This window comes from Tenrec ecaudatus, chromosome 18, assembly GCF_050624435.1.
Source record: "Tenrec ecaudatus isolate mTenEca1 chromosome 18, mTenEca1.hap1, whole genome shotgun sequence".
In the NCBI taxonomy this organism is placed as follows: domain Eukaryota; kingdom Metazoa; phylum Chordata; class Mammalia; order Afrosoricida; family Tenrecidae; genus Tenrec; species Tenrec ecaudatus.
This window is the reverse complement of record NC_134547.1, coordinates 20,181,987-20,197,264: the sequence shown is the minus strand read 5'-3', so window position 1 is coordinate 20,197,264 and position 15,278 is coordinate 20,181,987. Positions and strand designations below refer to the sequence as shown.

Sequence of the window (15,278 nt, the reverse complement as noted above, 5' to 3'; positions counted from 1 at the left end):
TCCCGGCCACCTCACTTGTGCCTCTTGCTCTCGCCCAGCTCCTCACGAACCACTATGAGCGTTGCTGGAAGTACTACTGTCTTCCCACGGGCTGGGCCAACTTTGGGGTCACCTCGGAGGAAGAGCTGCACCTCACTCGGAAACTCTTCTGGGGCATCTTTGATTCCTTAGCCCATAAGGTTTGAGCCGCCCAGGGGGGCGCCCAAAAGGGACATGGATGGAGGGGTTGGGAGCCCGAAGTTGGAGGTTCAGGATGAAACCCCCATGTCTGGGTGTTCTAGGGAACGAGGCAGGTTTGGATCTGGGGTGAGGCTCCCTTCTGGGAGCTGTGCAGAGGACCTGCCCAGAGATGGGCCATCACTCACAGAGGGGTACTTTGAGGGGTGGGGGGCTGACGGTCCAAGTGAGTGAGATGTTTGAGCTTCAGGGAGGGGGTGTGCAGTTCAGTTGTTGGGGTTCAGAGAGGAGGGTTGACAGCTGGGGGTGTGGGTTCAAGATGCTGGGGTCACCTCCGTGTCTGCAGTGACGTCCCCTCCTCTCTGGCCTCTGCAGAAGTACGACTCGGAGCTCTACCGAATGGCCATGCCCTGTCTGTGCGCCATTGCGGGGGCCCTGCCCCCGGACTACGTGGACGCCTCCTACTCCTCTAAGGCCGAGAAAAAGGCCACGGTGGACGCGGAAGGCAACTTCGATCCCCGGCCTGTGGAGACCCTGAAGTGAGGCCTGGGAGCCGGGACAGGAAGGCGGGGCGGGGGCGGGGCGTGGGCGGGGCGTGGTGAGCCTGCTGACTCCTCCCTCGCCGCCATCCTTACAGCGTGATCATCCCTGAGAAGCTGGACTCCTTCATTAACAAGTACGCAGAGTATACCCACGAGAAGTGGGCCTTCGACAAGGTGGGCCCCCACCCCTACCGGCCATCCTCAGGACTACGCCCAGCCTTTCCGTGGGACCCCAACTTGCCTCAAGAGTCCCAGTCTTCCCCCGACCCTTAACTTTCCCTGGGACCCTCAGCCTGGACCCCACCCGTCTCCCCGACTGCTGCCCACCGCTCCCCCAATCCTGGCCTGCTCTCACCCCGCCGCCCCACCCCAACCCTCCAGGTCCAGAACAACTGGTCCTACGGGGAGAACATCGACGAGGAGCTGAAGACCCACCACATGCTGAGGCCCTACAAGACCTTCTCGGAGAAGGTGACGGGGCCTGGCAGCTCACTCGCTGGGGGGTGGGTGGGGATGCTTGGGGAGGAGTAAGGCAGGGGACCTGGGGACCAAGGCTGCCCATCCATGGGCATCGGATCCCCTCCTACTTGGTTACCTCCTTCCCAGGACACCAGGCACCTAGTGCCAGCTTCAGCGAGCCCAGAAGTAAAACGGGATGAGGACGGCTGGTTTAGAAGGCTTTTACAGGAGGGTTAGGGAGACCTGGGTTAGGGACCAGACTCAGGGTGGATCTGGGAATGCTGTCTCTCCTTGTCGCACCTCCTTCTCACGGACTGCATTAACTAACTCTCCCCCGCGCCCCCTGCCCCACCCCAGGACAAAGAGATTTACCGCTGGCCCATTAAGGAGTCCTTGAAAGCTATGATTGCCTGGGAATGGACAGTAGAGAAGGCCAGGGAGGGCGAGGAAGAAAAGACGGAGAAGAAAAAAACCCGGAAGATATCGCAGACTGCCCAGGTGGAGGGGGGGGGGGCGGTCAGGATGGGGCTGGGCGGGATGGGATGAGCCTGGGAGGCCTGGGAGGACCACCTGAGAAGGCTGAGGGAGCTGGGCTTGGAGAGGGCCTGGCCGGGGTCTAGAGTGTAGAAATGGGTCCAGCCCATCCAGCCCCCATCTCCTCCTCTTCCTCCTCCCAGACCTACGACCCGCGCGAAGGCTACAACCCCCAGCCCCCGGACCTGAGTGGAGTTACCCTGTCCCGGGAGCTGCAGGTGAAGCCTCTGACCCTTTAAGTGGGGGCCAGGGGACTTGAGTGGGGGGAGGATACCCTCCAAATCTGGCCCTTGACACCTCCCACACCCCGCACCTGCCCCCAGGCCATGGCGGAGCAGTTGGCAGAAAATTACCATAACACGTGGGGGAGGAAGAAGAAGCAGGAGCTGGAAGCCAAGGGTGAGGACACCCACCCACGAGAACAGCCCCCCCTTTCCCACAGACCCGGAGACACAGGTTCCGCAGTCACAGGAGCCACGTGACCACGTGACCACTGTGAGACTTTGAACCCCCGAGCCCTAGACCGCTGTCTAAGGGGCATAAGCTTGCGGGGAAGAGGTGATGCGCGCATACACAGCAAGCGCTGTTTGGGGGGCAGGCTCAGTGGGGATTTCTATAACGGAGCACCACCGCAGCTGCAGGGACCCCTTCAGGGAGTTGCTGGATTGGGGCCCTCCCAGCTCCCTGAATTCTGCTCTCTGTTGGCCCAGGCGGCGGGACCCACCCCTTGCTGGTCCCCTATGACACACTGACTGCCAAGGAGAAGGCTCGAGATCGCGAGAAGGCCCAGGAGCTGCTGAAGTTCCTGCAGATGAATGGCTTCGCCGTTACCAGGCAAGGGTCCAGGAGCATCCGAAATGGGCCGAAGCTGGGGGAGGCAGAGCCAGAGGGGAAGATGCTCACAGGGGCATAGCCTGGGGAGCAGAGTAGAGGAGGGGCGGTGGGGGACTGGCAGTAGAGGTGGGAAATTGGGGCGGGGCCTGAATCTGGGCTGACACTCCACCCCGCGCCCCCCCCCCCAGAGGCCTTAAGGACATGGAGCTGGACACATCATCCATTGAGAAGCGGTTCGCCTTTGGCTTCCTACAGCAGTTGCTACGTTGGATGGACATTTCCCAAGAGTTCATCGCCCACCTGGGTACACGAGGGTTCCAATCTCCCCTGGAAAGATTCCCAAGGGTTGCTTCCTTCTCCCCTCCTCCACTGTCTTCATCATGGATTTACTGAGCATCCCCTGGGGGCCGGGCACCGTTGTTCTGGATGCCCAGGAGACAGCAGTGAGCAAGACAAGGACCGTTACCCTTGAAGAGTGTGTCTTCCTGGAGCTCCAGGAGCTGACGCCATCCATCACTCAGTGCTGGCAGGTGGCTAGCTTTGCGGGGGAGACAGGTGGAGCCGGGGTAAAGAGTGTGGGAAGGTGGGGGCCCCGGGAGCACAGGACCTAGGAGATGAGGGAGGGGTCATGCTGCTCTCTGGGGGAAAGACGGCTGCTGAGGCTGAAGCAGGAGAGTTAGCTCAGTTAGGGCCCAAGAACAACAGGCAGTGCTTTGTAGGCCATGGGGAAGACTTTTTTATTTCCAGCAAGATGAAGGAAGGCTGTGAGCTTGATTAACCCCAAGGTCAGCAGTTTGAGTTCACCAGCCACTCCGAAGGAGAAAGAGTGAGGCTTTCTCCTCCTGTAAAAGGAGTAATATCAAGTAGTGATTGGAACGTGGAATATATGAATCTAGGAAATTTGAAAGTTGCGCAAAATGAAATGGAACCCATGAAGGTCGGAATTCTAAGCATTGATGAGCTGAAGTGGACTGGAATTGCTCATTTTGAATCAGAAAACCATACGGTTTACTATGCTAGGAAGGACATAAAGGAGAGGAATGGTGTCACATTCATTGCCAAACAGGACATTTTAAGATCTATCTTGGAAGTTCAATGATGTCTGTGATAGGATAAGGTCTATTTGATTGCAAGGAAATCCAGGTAATACAACTATTATTCATATGTATGTACCAACCCCCAAAGCTAATGATGCAGACATTGAAAAATTCTATGAATTGATCGAAGATGCAATCAAGATGCATTGATAATTATTAGTGATTGGGATTCATTTGTGAGCCACAAAGAGGAAAGAACAGTAGTGGGGAGATACGGTCGTGGCAATAGCTGAAGATTCTAGGGTAAAACTTTGAAAGACCAATGAGATTTTCATCACAAACACCTTTCTCAGCAACACAAAAGGTGGACTTCTCCAGATGGAATACACAGAAATCGAGTAGACTACCTCTATGAGAAGCGATTATAGAAAAGTCCAATATCAGCAACTAAAACTAGGTTAGGGTCAACTGTGGAACTGTCCACCATTGCTCCTAAGTAGTTCTGGTTGAAGTTGAAAAAAATTAAAGTAAGTCGACCGAAAGCAAAATAAAACCTTGAGTCTGTCCCACCCAAATTTCAAAAACATCTCAATGACCAGTTTGATGCATTAAACACTAATGGCAGAGTGAGCTGGGGGAGAATGTCAAGAACATCCTTGATGAAGAAAACAAAAAATCTTTATAAAGACAGGAAAGAGACAAGATCAATGTGGATGTCAGAAGAGAGTCGGAATCATAGAGTATCTGAGGCAAAAGGAAGACACTGTGAAGTCAAAGAGCCAAATAACAGTTCAAAGGGGAAAATTATTATAATGTGATGCACAAAGCACTAGAGTTACAAAAACAAACACCGACCTATCTTAAACTGAAAGAACTCAAGGGGAAAAAATTCAAGCCAAAGTGGCAATATTGAAAGATCCCACGGGCGAAATATTGAACAATGTTGGAAGCATCCAAAGAAGATGGAAGGAATACACAGAGTCACTGCATCAAAAAGAACTAGCCGCTACTCCACCATTTCAGGAGGCCCCATATGAGCAAGAACCAATGGTACTGAAAGAATAAATTCAACAACAAAAGAAAGAATAAATTCAAGTTTCACTGAAAGCATTAGCTAAAAACAGGGCTCTGAGAATTCATGGAATACTGATTGAAATGTTTCAGCCACCGGATGAAGCACTGCAAGCACTCCTTCGTCTATGCCGGGAACTTTGGAAGATAGCTACTTAGGGTAACTGACTGGGGGCCAAAAAAATCCACATTTGTACCAATGCCAAAGAAAGGTGACCCAGAGAATGCTCAAATTATCGAACAATACCATTGCTGTCGCATGCAAGGAAAGCTTTGCTGAATACCACCCAACAGCATCGCAGCAGTACACTGACAGGGAACTGCCAGAGATCCAGAGGCTGTAGAACAAGGAGACATCATGGCTGATGTCACATGGATCTTAGCGGAGAGCAGAGGGCCCCAGAAAGGTGTTTCCTTGTGTTTGCCTGCCCATGCAAAGGCATTCCACTGTGTGGATCCTAGCAAAGTCTGAAGAGCCTGAGGAGAACGGGAGTCCCAGAACACTGTGCTCATGTGCTCACTGTACATGGGTCAACAGGCGGTTGTGCCAACACAACAAGGGGCTGCTGCATGGCCTGAAATCAGGTAAGGCGTGCGCCATATTCGTTCAATCTGCGTGCTGAGAAAATTATCAGAGAAGCTGGATTATAGGAAGACGAATGCGGCATCAGGATTGGAGGAAGGCTTGTTAACAACCTGGGATAGGCAGATGACACAACCTTGCTTGCTGGAAGTGAAGAGGATTTAAGTCCTTGCCGATGAAGATCAAGGATTGTAGCAACTCAATGTCAAGACCACAGTCCTCACGACTGGACCAACAGGTAACCTGACAAACAGAGAAAAGGTTGAAGTTGTCCAGGATTTCGTCTTGGATCTTGGAGCCACAATTGGTGCTCATGGAAGCAGCAGTCAAGAGGTCAAAGGGCATTGCATTCTGTACATCTACTGCACGGGAGCTCTTCGAGGCGCTGAAAAGCAAGCATGCTCCTCTAAGGACTAAGACATTTCCAGTTTCTTCAGATGCATGCGAAAGTTGGACATTGCGTAAGGAAGACCGAAGAAGAATTGATGTGTTTGAATTGTGGTCCAGATGATAAAGATTGACACGGACTGGACCTGACGATAAAGCTTGACATTGACAGGACCACGGACTGCCCGAAGAACAAACAGATCTGTCTTGGAAGAAGTACAGCCAGAATGCTGCTTAGAGGCAAGGATGGTGAGACTTCATTTCACGTTCTTTGGATACGTTGTCAGGAGAGGCCAGTCCCTGGAGGAAGACATCCTGTTTGGTAAAGGGGAGGGGCAGTGAAAAAGAGGAGGGCCTTTATGAGATGGATGGACACAGCGGCTGCAACCATGGGCTCAAACAGAAGATAGTGAGGAGAGTGTAGGACCGGGCCATGCTTTATTCTGTTATACACGAGTCCAAACCTAACAACAACAATCACAAAGAGGTACAGACTTGGAGACCCACTGAGTCAGTTCTACCCTGTCCCATAAGGTCTCCCTGAGTCGGGGTCAACTCAATGGCAAGTGCGTTTGAGTTTTGTTTTGTTTTGAAGTAAAATTGACTTCTCTTTTAAAGTTTTAGCCCAGTCAGTTATATCAACCTCTTGTTTCATCTGGCTCATTCATTAATTGGTTCCAATTTTACCAAGCGCTGGCTACCGAGATTCAGAAAGAAGGGGCTTTGTCGTGATTAAAGAGGAGACTGCTGCTTGGACTTACCTCATCCCAGTTTGTCCTCCTCTGCATTCCCAACCTCAGGAAAGGTTGCTCCGGGCGTCAGGGAGGCTCAGGTGGAAAGTAGGCAAGAGTTAGTTATTTCAAAGCTACAAGGTGACTTCACACCAAGAATGTATCTTTCATCATTGTTTAATGCTTCCCCCCAAGTCTCTTCCCTTCAGAACCTCTCAGTTTCCCCAGACTGGACATCCCCCACCTCCACCCCCACCATAATCCTTGCCTTTCTTCTTCCACCAGAGGCGGTGGTCAGCAGTGGGCGCGTGGAAAAATCCCCACATGAACAGGAAATTAAGTTCTTTGCCAAGGTGAGCGGTTGGCTCAGAAAGGGACGGACTGGGGGACAGGGTGAGGCTCTCTACACGCCTCACCCAGTGCCCTTATCTCCTCCCCCCACCAGATCCTGCTTCCCTTGATTAACCAGTACTTCACCAATCACTGTCTCTATTTCCTGTCCACCCCGGCCAAGGTGCTGGGCAGTGGTGGCCATGCCTCCAACAAGGAGAAGGAAATGATCACCAGGTGGGCCAACCTGTGACCTCTGACCCAGCCCCCTGACCTCACAGAAGTGTCCCTACCCCGACCTTGAGCCTCAAGGGCCCCGGAGAGTGGGGGTGGAGGACAGGGCAGGCACTGGCCTCTTCATGTCCAGAAATGCCTGAAGGGCCAGAGTGACCAGTGCCCTGGTTTGCCTGGATCTGAGGGGCTTCCCAGGGGTGGGGGGCTTCCAGTGCTAAAACGTCCCAGGCAAACTGGGGTGAGTGGCTCCCCCTGCCGGAAGTCCCGGTGATAGAGAATCGGTGGTCATAGAGCATCTCCAGGACTTTCCAGCTTGCTCACTTCTCTGCCTGTCCCCTCCTGTCTGATTCGTCTCTTCCTCCATGTCCTGCCTGCTCCCACCGTGTCCCCCCTGTCCTGGTCTCCGTGGGCTCCCCAACCCCTTTCTCTTCCTTCAGCCTCTTCTGCAAACTCGCTGCTCTTGTGCGACACCGAGTCTCTCTCTTCGGTGAGTCCCTCGCACCACCAAGCCCATCGCCTCATTCCTCTCTTCCTCTCAGTGCCGTCCTGCCCAGAAGAAATATTTCCTAGGTTCCGCCCTTTATTCCCACTTTCCGCTTCCGCTGGCTCCAACAATCTGGAGACAGTAGCCTGAGCGTCCCCTGGCCCTGCCTGGGAAGCTCCCCGTCCACAGGAGAGACAGTCATCCCGGGACAGGGATGACCAGAGGGCTGGCATGGGAGACGTGCAGGCGGAACGGAAAGGCCAGGCAGGGGGGTCAGTCCAGGACTGAAATGGCGGGAACCTTGTGCAAGGAGCCCGAGTGGTGCAGTGGTTATGTCCTGGGCGCCTCACCGCATGGTCCTTCCTGTGGTTCAGCCTGGGGAGAGAGGGGAGGTTTTCTACCTGTGAAGAGTTAGTTTCTGCAACATCCGCTCTCCCGATGGAGCCAGCGGCCTGTCTAGAGTCGCAGGGAGGAAGGTTGGGTGGGGATGCAGGGAGCGAGTCCGAGTTGCTGGCCCTCCCCTCACCCTGCCTGTCTTCTCTCCCAGGGACCGACGCCCCCGCTGTGGTCAACTGCCTACACATCCTGGCTCGATCCCTGGATGCCAGGTCGGGCTCTGGGCCGTGGGGTCCGCTCCCAGTGAACCCCAGCCTCCCCTCGGGGCCTGTTGTCCTCGCCTCTCTGAAATCAAGACTCTGAATCTCTAGCACTGAGTGGGCCCCCCCACCCCCCTTCTGTCCTAGGACGGTGATGAAGTCGGGCCCCGAGATCGTCAAGGCCGGCCTGCGCTCCTTCTTCGAGAGCGCGTCTGAGGACATTGAGAAGATGGTGGAGAACCTCCGGCTGGGCAAGGTGTCGCAGGCACGCACCCAGGTGAAGGGTGTGGGCCAGAACCTGACCTACACCACCGTGGCCCTGCTGCCCGTCCTCACCACCCTCTTCCAGCACATCGCCCAGCACCAGTTCGGAGATGACGTCATCTGTAAGGATGCTGGATCCCAAGGATGGGGGGCCGGAGGGGGGATTCACCCAAGTCTTACTGCTTCAGCAGACTCACAGGGGGCCAGACTCACCACCACGGAGTCGGTTCCGACTCACAGCGACCTCTAGGATGGGGTAGAACTGCCCCTGTGGGTTTCTGAGACGAGAGCTCTGTATGAGAGTAGAAAGCCTCATCTTTCTCCCAAGGAGTGGCTGGTAGTTTTGAACCGCTGACCTTGAGGTTAGCAGCCCGATGTGTAAGCACTGTGCCACCGGGGCTCCACCCCTCCCGGGTGGCAGAATGAGTTGATTCAGGCTAAGTCCAGCACCTTCTAACAGAAGACTTCAAACCACTGTAGCTTCCACCAGGTAGAGGATCCTTTCTTTCTCAAAGAATAATAATCCACAGTGTCACAATCCTCAAATCCTGCTCTCTGGTTGCTCGGCCACCTCTGAAATATTGCCTGTTTCCACCTGGGCTTAAGTTGGCTCACCACTGGCATCCTCATTCTAGCCAGCAAAGCCGGAGATTCTGTCAGTGACCCGGCTTAAATCCTGCCACCCAGAGACCCCTGGGGGCAGCAGGGGGAATGCTGCCCAGTCCTGCACCACCCATAGGTGTTCCCTGGCTGAGTTTCAGAAGTAGACCAGCAGGCCTTCCTTCCTAGTCTGCCTTAGTCTGGAAGCTTCACAGAGACAGGCTCAGCATCATGACGCCACGCAGGCCCTCATGGGCATATGGGTGGGGGCTGTGTGTGAAATCCATTGGCCGGGAATGGAACCGTGTTCTGCGTGGAAAAAAGGCAAGAACCCTCCAGCAAACACCAGTGTCCTTGCTCAGTGCTGTAAAGGAGTCCTCTGAAGGTGACCCCTGACAAGAACTTGGTCCGGGGCCTTGTGCAGCTGCGCAGAGCCTGAGAAGGTCGTCTTAGTCCCGGGAGGCTCTATGTCAAGTTAAACGCTGCTTGTCTCGGTGGTCTCGGGAAAAGCCAGCACCGAAGGACAATGATGTGTGTGCTGGCCTGTGACACATACAGCGTGTGTGCCCCACGTCCGGATGCCGTGATGCAGTGGACTGCTGGTCAGATCACGGCAACAGGGGACGCCAGCGGGCTGTGTCCAGCGGCACTCCGAAGAGCCTCAGAAGGAAGGCCCTGGAGTGGGGGAAGTGGGGGCTCATGGGAAGGTCAGGAAGAGGCAGGGAGAAGGCCTTAGGAGTTGATGAACTGGGGGGACTTAGAGGGGGCCATGTCGGAGGTCACTGTGTCTCTGAGAACGGAACCACCCTGCCCTTTTATCTCGACCACTGCACAACAAGCAAAGTTGGAAGAAGATCATTCCCAGCTTGGCCCCATTGGCTTCACCTCTCCTTTCACGGGTGAAAGTACTGACAGCATTGATTTTTTGCTCGGTGTCCGAAAGTAAGTCGATGCATCGATACCCCTCCCCCCACCCTACCCCGAGGCTCCAGTCCGCAGCTGTTGAAATAGGAGTCTCTCAAGGGACTGCAGTGTCCTGGTCACGCCCGAGCTGACCATGTGTATTCATGACGTACACTTCTCAGGGGTGAACTGGGTGCAGCTTTGCCGGGGCAAGCCATTTTCCATTCGACGATCCAGGTGCTCTTTGTTTCTTGTCATGGACTGTAGGTCCCACGGCACGGATCCCGTCCCCCCCTGGGTTTCCTGGTCTCTTTCCTCTGCCTCCCCTAACCCGTCTGAACTTTGTCCTTAGGCACATGCTGCCTTTTTGAGCTCAACTGGTCCCTATTCCAAGGAGCATGTACCCCTGTAATAGCCTGGAGTATTGCTTGAGCGAAAATTGGAGCCATGGGGGTGAGTTCAGTACTAGGCTTGGAGGGTGGCTAAGGGCCATCCGTAGTCTTGGGGTTTACAGCGGTCAGTAAATCCGGCCTCTGCCCGGGGAACCAGCCTCCAACCACCGAAGGGCCAGGGGTGCAATTGTATGGCGATGCTATATAAAGATGATAGTCAAGTCATAGAGAACAGGAAGGATAGGAGAGAGTAAAGTAAAGGAGTCAGACATCGGATGGTCGCATCCTCACCTCCACCCCTCTTGATGGACCACGTGGAATGGCAGGTGTTGGAGACCTGGGGGAAGCGAGAGGAGCCGTGACTGTCTTGGGATCTTTATAGACAGGCATATTCAGTAGTTACCTAGTCACAAGGTGGGTGGGGTCTACATTAAGGTCCCTGAGCTCACAAGTGAGGAAACCTAATACCTTCATTGGGGGAAGGTAGGAGGGGGGCTGGGTGACATGGCAGGAAGACAGAGCAGAAGGATCCTGTCTGCTTCTATAGGGAGATAGAATCAACCATGTGCTCACTTTAAGGCAGCAGAGCTACAAAGGAGAGAATTTATAGAAATGATGTTGTGGGTTTGTGTGTGAGTCACATTGCTTACTTTACTATTTTTTTATGGGAATTATTTTTTAAAATATTTTACTGGGGGTGCATATAACTCTTATAATCTACACACACATCCACGTGTCAAGCACATTTGTACATTTGTTTCCCTCATCATTCTCAAAACATTTACTTTCTACTTGAGCCCTTGGCATCAGCTCCTCATTTCCCCCCTCCTTCCCCACTCTCCTCTCCCTCATTAACTCTCGATAATTTATAAATTATTATTATTTTGTCATCTTACCCTGTCCAACATCTCCCTTCACCCACTTTTCTTTTGTCCATCCCCCAGGGAGGAGGTTATATGTAGATCCTTGTAATCAGTTCCCCCTTTCTACCCCACCTTCCCTCCACCCTCCCTTCAAGGGGAATTATTTTTAAAGCCGGATAATGTACCTGGACTGTACCTCTAAATTACCAAAGAGGAGGCTCTCCTACCCTGGAATACCAGCTTTCCAGACTCCCTCTGTGATAAGTTAGGGAATAGAGCCTCGTCCTATTCCCCTGTGTCTGTTTCCTGCAGGTCCTCTTTGTGATTCTGAGTTTGGTCCCACATGTTCGCCTTCTCATGTGATCTCTTAAAAAGCAGTTGGTAGTGATGGCCAGCCACTGTCTCGTTTCAGGTTATAGAGGCCGATACAGGTGTGGTCCAGTAACCTGACCATGTGGAAATGCTCTTCATTCTCCACACAGCGTGTTCTTACCCATTCAGATTCGAGTCAAGGTCCCCACACTGCCTTTGGTCATTATAGCTCTGAGGTCCCTTGAATCTAGACCTGCCTCCGCTCTGCCTCCCTTTTCTTTCGTGACGTTTGTGGGGTTCATGAGGCTCTGTACCTGGCCTTCTGGGGGTAAGACAGGAAGTGGGTAGCTTAAGACTGTTGTTGGAATTGCATGCTGATTCGCCTTTTCCTGGAAAGAGCATCCAACACGTTCATCAGAGATCTGTGTGTTCTCTAGAAGGGAAGCAACATCACCGGGCTCTTGTTGCCACCATCGTATGCGAGTCTCTCCTACTGAGGCAGCTCGTGTGTAGCCGTGAGGCCGACAGCCCTGCCACCAATGTTTCAGATCATCTCAGCGGGGTCACCCATGGGAGACAGGTTTCCACGGGGCTGCCTGCCTAAGACAGACTAGGAAGACAGACTTGGGGTTCCCTTTCTTACAAACCAGCCAGTGAAAGCCCCAGGGACCACAACAGAGTACTGTCCAAGGGCCAAGGTCATGGCACCCGGAGCAGGACTGGGTTGTGGTTTATACTCTCTGGGGTCACTAGGACTTGGAGCCAGCGCCCCGGCACTAACCACCTCAACGGCTTGCCCATCATTTCCACTGCCTCCTGTGGGTGTGAAAGTCGGACATGGCAGGAGGAAGAATTGGTGCATGTGAATTGTGGTGCTGGAGAAGACTATTGAAAATACCACGCACCGCTCAACGGAAAAGCCCATCTATCTCGGAAGAAGTGGCGTCCAGAGTGCTCCTTGGAGGCAAAGATGTCAAGACTTGGGTTCAGACACTTGGAGAAACCAGTGCCCGAGGAAGACATGGTGTTTGTGAAAGGAGAGGGACAATGGAAAAGAGGAAGGCCCTCAGAGAGACGGATGGACACAGTGGCTGCATCCATGGGCTCAGGGCACGGGGTCAATTGTGAGGATGGGGCGGGATGTTTCGTCCTGTTGTGCACCGGGTCGCTGTGGGTCGGAACCTGTTGGGTGGCACCTGACAACAGTGGCTTTCCAAATATTAACCCATTCGATCCTTACGGCCACCTGTGAGAAAAGTACTGCCATGTTCCGTTTCACAGATAGGGAAACTGAGGTCACAGATCAATCGGTGCTTGTCCAAGTCACTCACCTGGTGAACGGCAGGCTGACTGAATGGCAGGCTGGTGAATGGCAGGCTGACTGGGCACCGCTTGCTTTTCCCCTATTTTAGAAGGGAGGGTGGGATGCAGTGGGGGCGGACTGGCATGGCGAGTGCATCCCCGGCTGTACTCCTCTTCCTCCCCCAGTGGATGATGTCCAGGTGTCTTGCTACCGGACTCTGTGCAGTATCTACTCGCTGGGCACCACCAAGAGCACCTATGTGGAGAAGTAAGGAGGCGGAACCATAGTTCTGGGCTCAAGTAGGGACCGTGGGGAATCAGAGAGCGGAGGGACAAGGGGAAAGAAGATGTTGTGGGGGTGGAACACTGGCAGTCATCATTCCTTAGGCAGCCATGGGCACTCATGGGAAAGCCAGCCACTGGGAGGGCCACCAGCTCGGTGGGTGGGGGTGGGGTGGGGCCCTGGTGGACATCAAGCACTTGCAGACAAGGATCTCAGGCCACACACTCACTGCTGAGGGTCAGGCATGCCCTGGAAGGCAGGGGGCACACAGAAACAAGGGTGGCGCACAGGAGCACTGTGCCCAGGAGACTCTTGGCAGTGCCCATGTGGGCTTTCAGAGCCCAGCACCACTAGCCGAGCAGGACGGCCCTCAGGAAGTCCGAGGAAAGGCCATTCACAAGAAATGCAATCTTTCAGGTCACAGCAAGCACACAGGTACACAGGTGAACGGATGTAAGCTCTGCCCCCAACGCGCCCTGGCCAGGGGTGCATCGATGGGGCGGGGGGTGGGGGTGGGGGGGCTAGGGCCCAAGATCAAGCAGGGGGGAAGCTTGGAGCTGACCATGGTCTCCTCTTCCAGGCTGCGGCCTGCCCTTGGAGAGTGCCTGGCCCGCCTGGCTGCAGCCATGCCCGTGGCGTTCCTGGAGCCTCAACTGAACGAGTACAACGCCTGCTCCGTGTACACCACCAAGTCTCCCCGGGAGCGGACCAGTAAGTGGTGGTCAGGGGTGGTGGCAGCGGGGTGACCTCTCTGGGCTGTGAGGAGCTGGAGGTCCAGATTGGAGGTGCTGCGGGGCGGAGCACCCCAGAGTGAATCGGCACCCTGATTTGTGGGCCTGTGAGGCCATTTCGAGGCTGCTATCCAAGAAATTCAGGTCCCCTCGATGGAGCCCTGGTGGTGTCGTGGGTAATGTGTTGAGCTGCTAACCACAAGGTCAGTAGTTCGAACCCCTGGGAGACAGATGAGGCTTTATACTCCTGTAAAGATCTCCAAGTTCTGTATCACGCAGGGCGGTTCTGCTCTGTCCTATAGGGCCACGATGAGGGGGAGTCGACTGAATGGCAGCGAGTGTGGTTTTGGGTGATGCAGAGGGTTAAGCACCTAACCACCGACTGAGACGTTGGCTGTTCAAACCACCCCCCCCCCCGTGATGCCTCAGAACAAAGGCTTCTGAAAGGTCACACTGGTGGGTCGACATGTGTTGGGATCAAGTTGACGGCCATTGTTTCATATGTGTGTATGTGTGTGTTCATATGATCACATATTTATTATTATTCCTATGATTCCATTTTTGTTACTATTAGCAATGCCTCGGGACCTGGCAGTGTCCCATCCTGTTGTAACTAGGGTCCCTATGAATCGGAACCCACTCGATGGCACTCACAACACGCAGAGGACAGTAAGCCCCAAAGCATGGCCACTGGGGCTCCAGTTCCCACGTGCACAGGTGTGTTCCCACAGGGAATGTGTAAACCTGTCCCTGTGTTCTGCGGGCGGCTGCCATCTCTAGGTTACGCACTTGCCTCAGTTTCATTAGGTTGTGTGTTTGTCCAGGTAGACTAGAGAAACAAATTCATAGACACTCGTATGTGTATAAGTAAGGGCTTTATATAAAGAGTAATTGAACATTGAGAAAACATCCCAGCCCAGTCCAGATCAAGTCCATAAGTACGATATTAGCCCATATGGCCGATACCAATCTATAAAGTCCTCTTCTGACTCACGCAACACATGCAATGATGCCGAGTGCAGGGAGATCACAGGCCGGTGGGTAGGAAGTCTTGTGGATCCAGTGGCGGTGGAAGCATCTCAGCGCTGGTGTGGTCTCCACATGGCTCCTCCAGCTCCAAGGCTGTATGTAGTGTCTTGTCAACAGGAATGTCTCGCAGGAAGTGAGCGTGTGTCCCACCTTCGGCAAGCTGTTGATCTCCTTACAAATGAGGTCACCAAGCTGCGACCTGATTGACAGGCTAAATCCCACCCCTTTACTCTTAATAGTCTCACATTTTTAAATTTTGTGTGTGTGTGTGTGTGTGTGTGTGTGTGTGTGATGGGGTGTATGTTTCCAGGGACTGGGTTAGGATGTGACATGTAGATAAGACTTAGGGGCAGGGGTTGGAGAGTGTTGTTTGTTACATGACAGGCGAAGGCAAAAGCCGAACCCACTGCCATTCCGACTCCTGGTGACCCTGGAGGACAGAGCAGAACTGACCCTGTGGGCTTCCCGGACGGGAACTCTTTGTCGGAGCAGAGAGCCTCATCTCTCCCCCCAGCGGGGCAGCTGGTGGCTCCAGAAGTCAGCATCCAAAGCTTCACCCAACTCTGCCGACAAGGGCCTGCACGTCAGGGGCAGGGAACT

General features: G+C 54.0%; 1 protein-coding gene across 1 annotated transcript in view; it reads left to right on the top strand.

Annotated features, from left to right (window-relative positions):
• Positions 1 to 15,278, top strand: part of RYR1 (ryanodine receptor 1) — a 135,329-nt gene that overhangs the window by 68,943 nt on the left and 51,108 nt on the right. The window contains exons 52-67 of the mRNA XM_075536656.1: positions 39 to 179; positions 553 to 716; positions 815 to 893; positions 1,101 to 1,190; positions 1,536 to 1,676; positions 1,856 to 1,930; positions 2,036 to 2,111; positions 2,423 to 2,546; positions 2,735 to 2,850; positions 6,641 to 6,708; positions 6,801 to 6,922; positions 7,357 to 7,406; positions 7,951 to 8,011; positions 8,147 to 8,385; positions 12,822 to 12,903; positions 13,499 to 13,629. Of these exons, the coding sequence (XP_075392771.1) occupies positions 39 to 179; positions 553 to 716; positions 815 to 893; positions 1,101 to 1,190; positions 1,536 to 1,676; positions 1,856 to 1,930; positions 2,036 to 2,111; positions 2,423 to 2,546; positions 2,735 to 2,850; positions 6,641 to 6,708; positions 6,801 to 6,922; positions 7,357 to 7,406; positions 7,951 to 8,011; positions 8,147 to 8,385; positions 12,822 to 12,903; positions 13,499 to 13,629 (1,759 nt within the window). The remainder of the gene's footprint in view (positions 1 to 38; positions 180 to 552; positions 717 to 814; positions 894 to 1,100; positions 1,191 to 1,535; positions 1,677 to 1,855; positions 1,931 to 2,035; positions 2,112 to 2,422; positions 2,547 to 2,734; positions 2,851 to 6,640; positions 6,709 to 6,800; positions 6,923 to 7,356; positions 7,407 to 7,950; positions 8,012 to 8,146; positions 8,386 to 12,821; positions 12,904 to 13,498; positions 13,630 to 15,278) is intronic.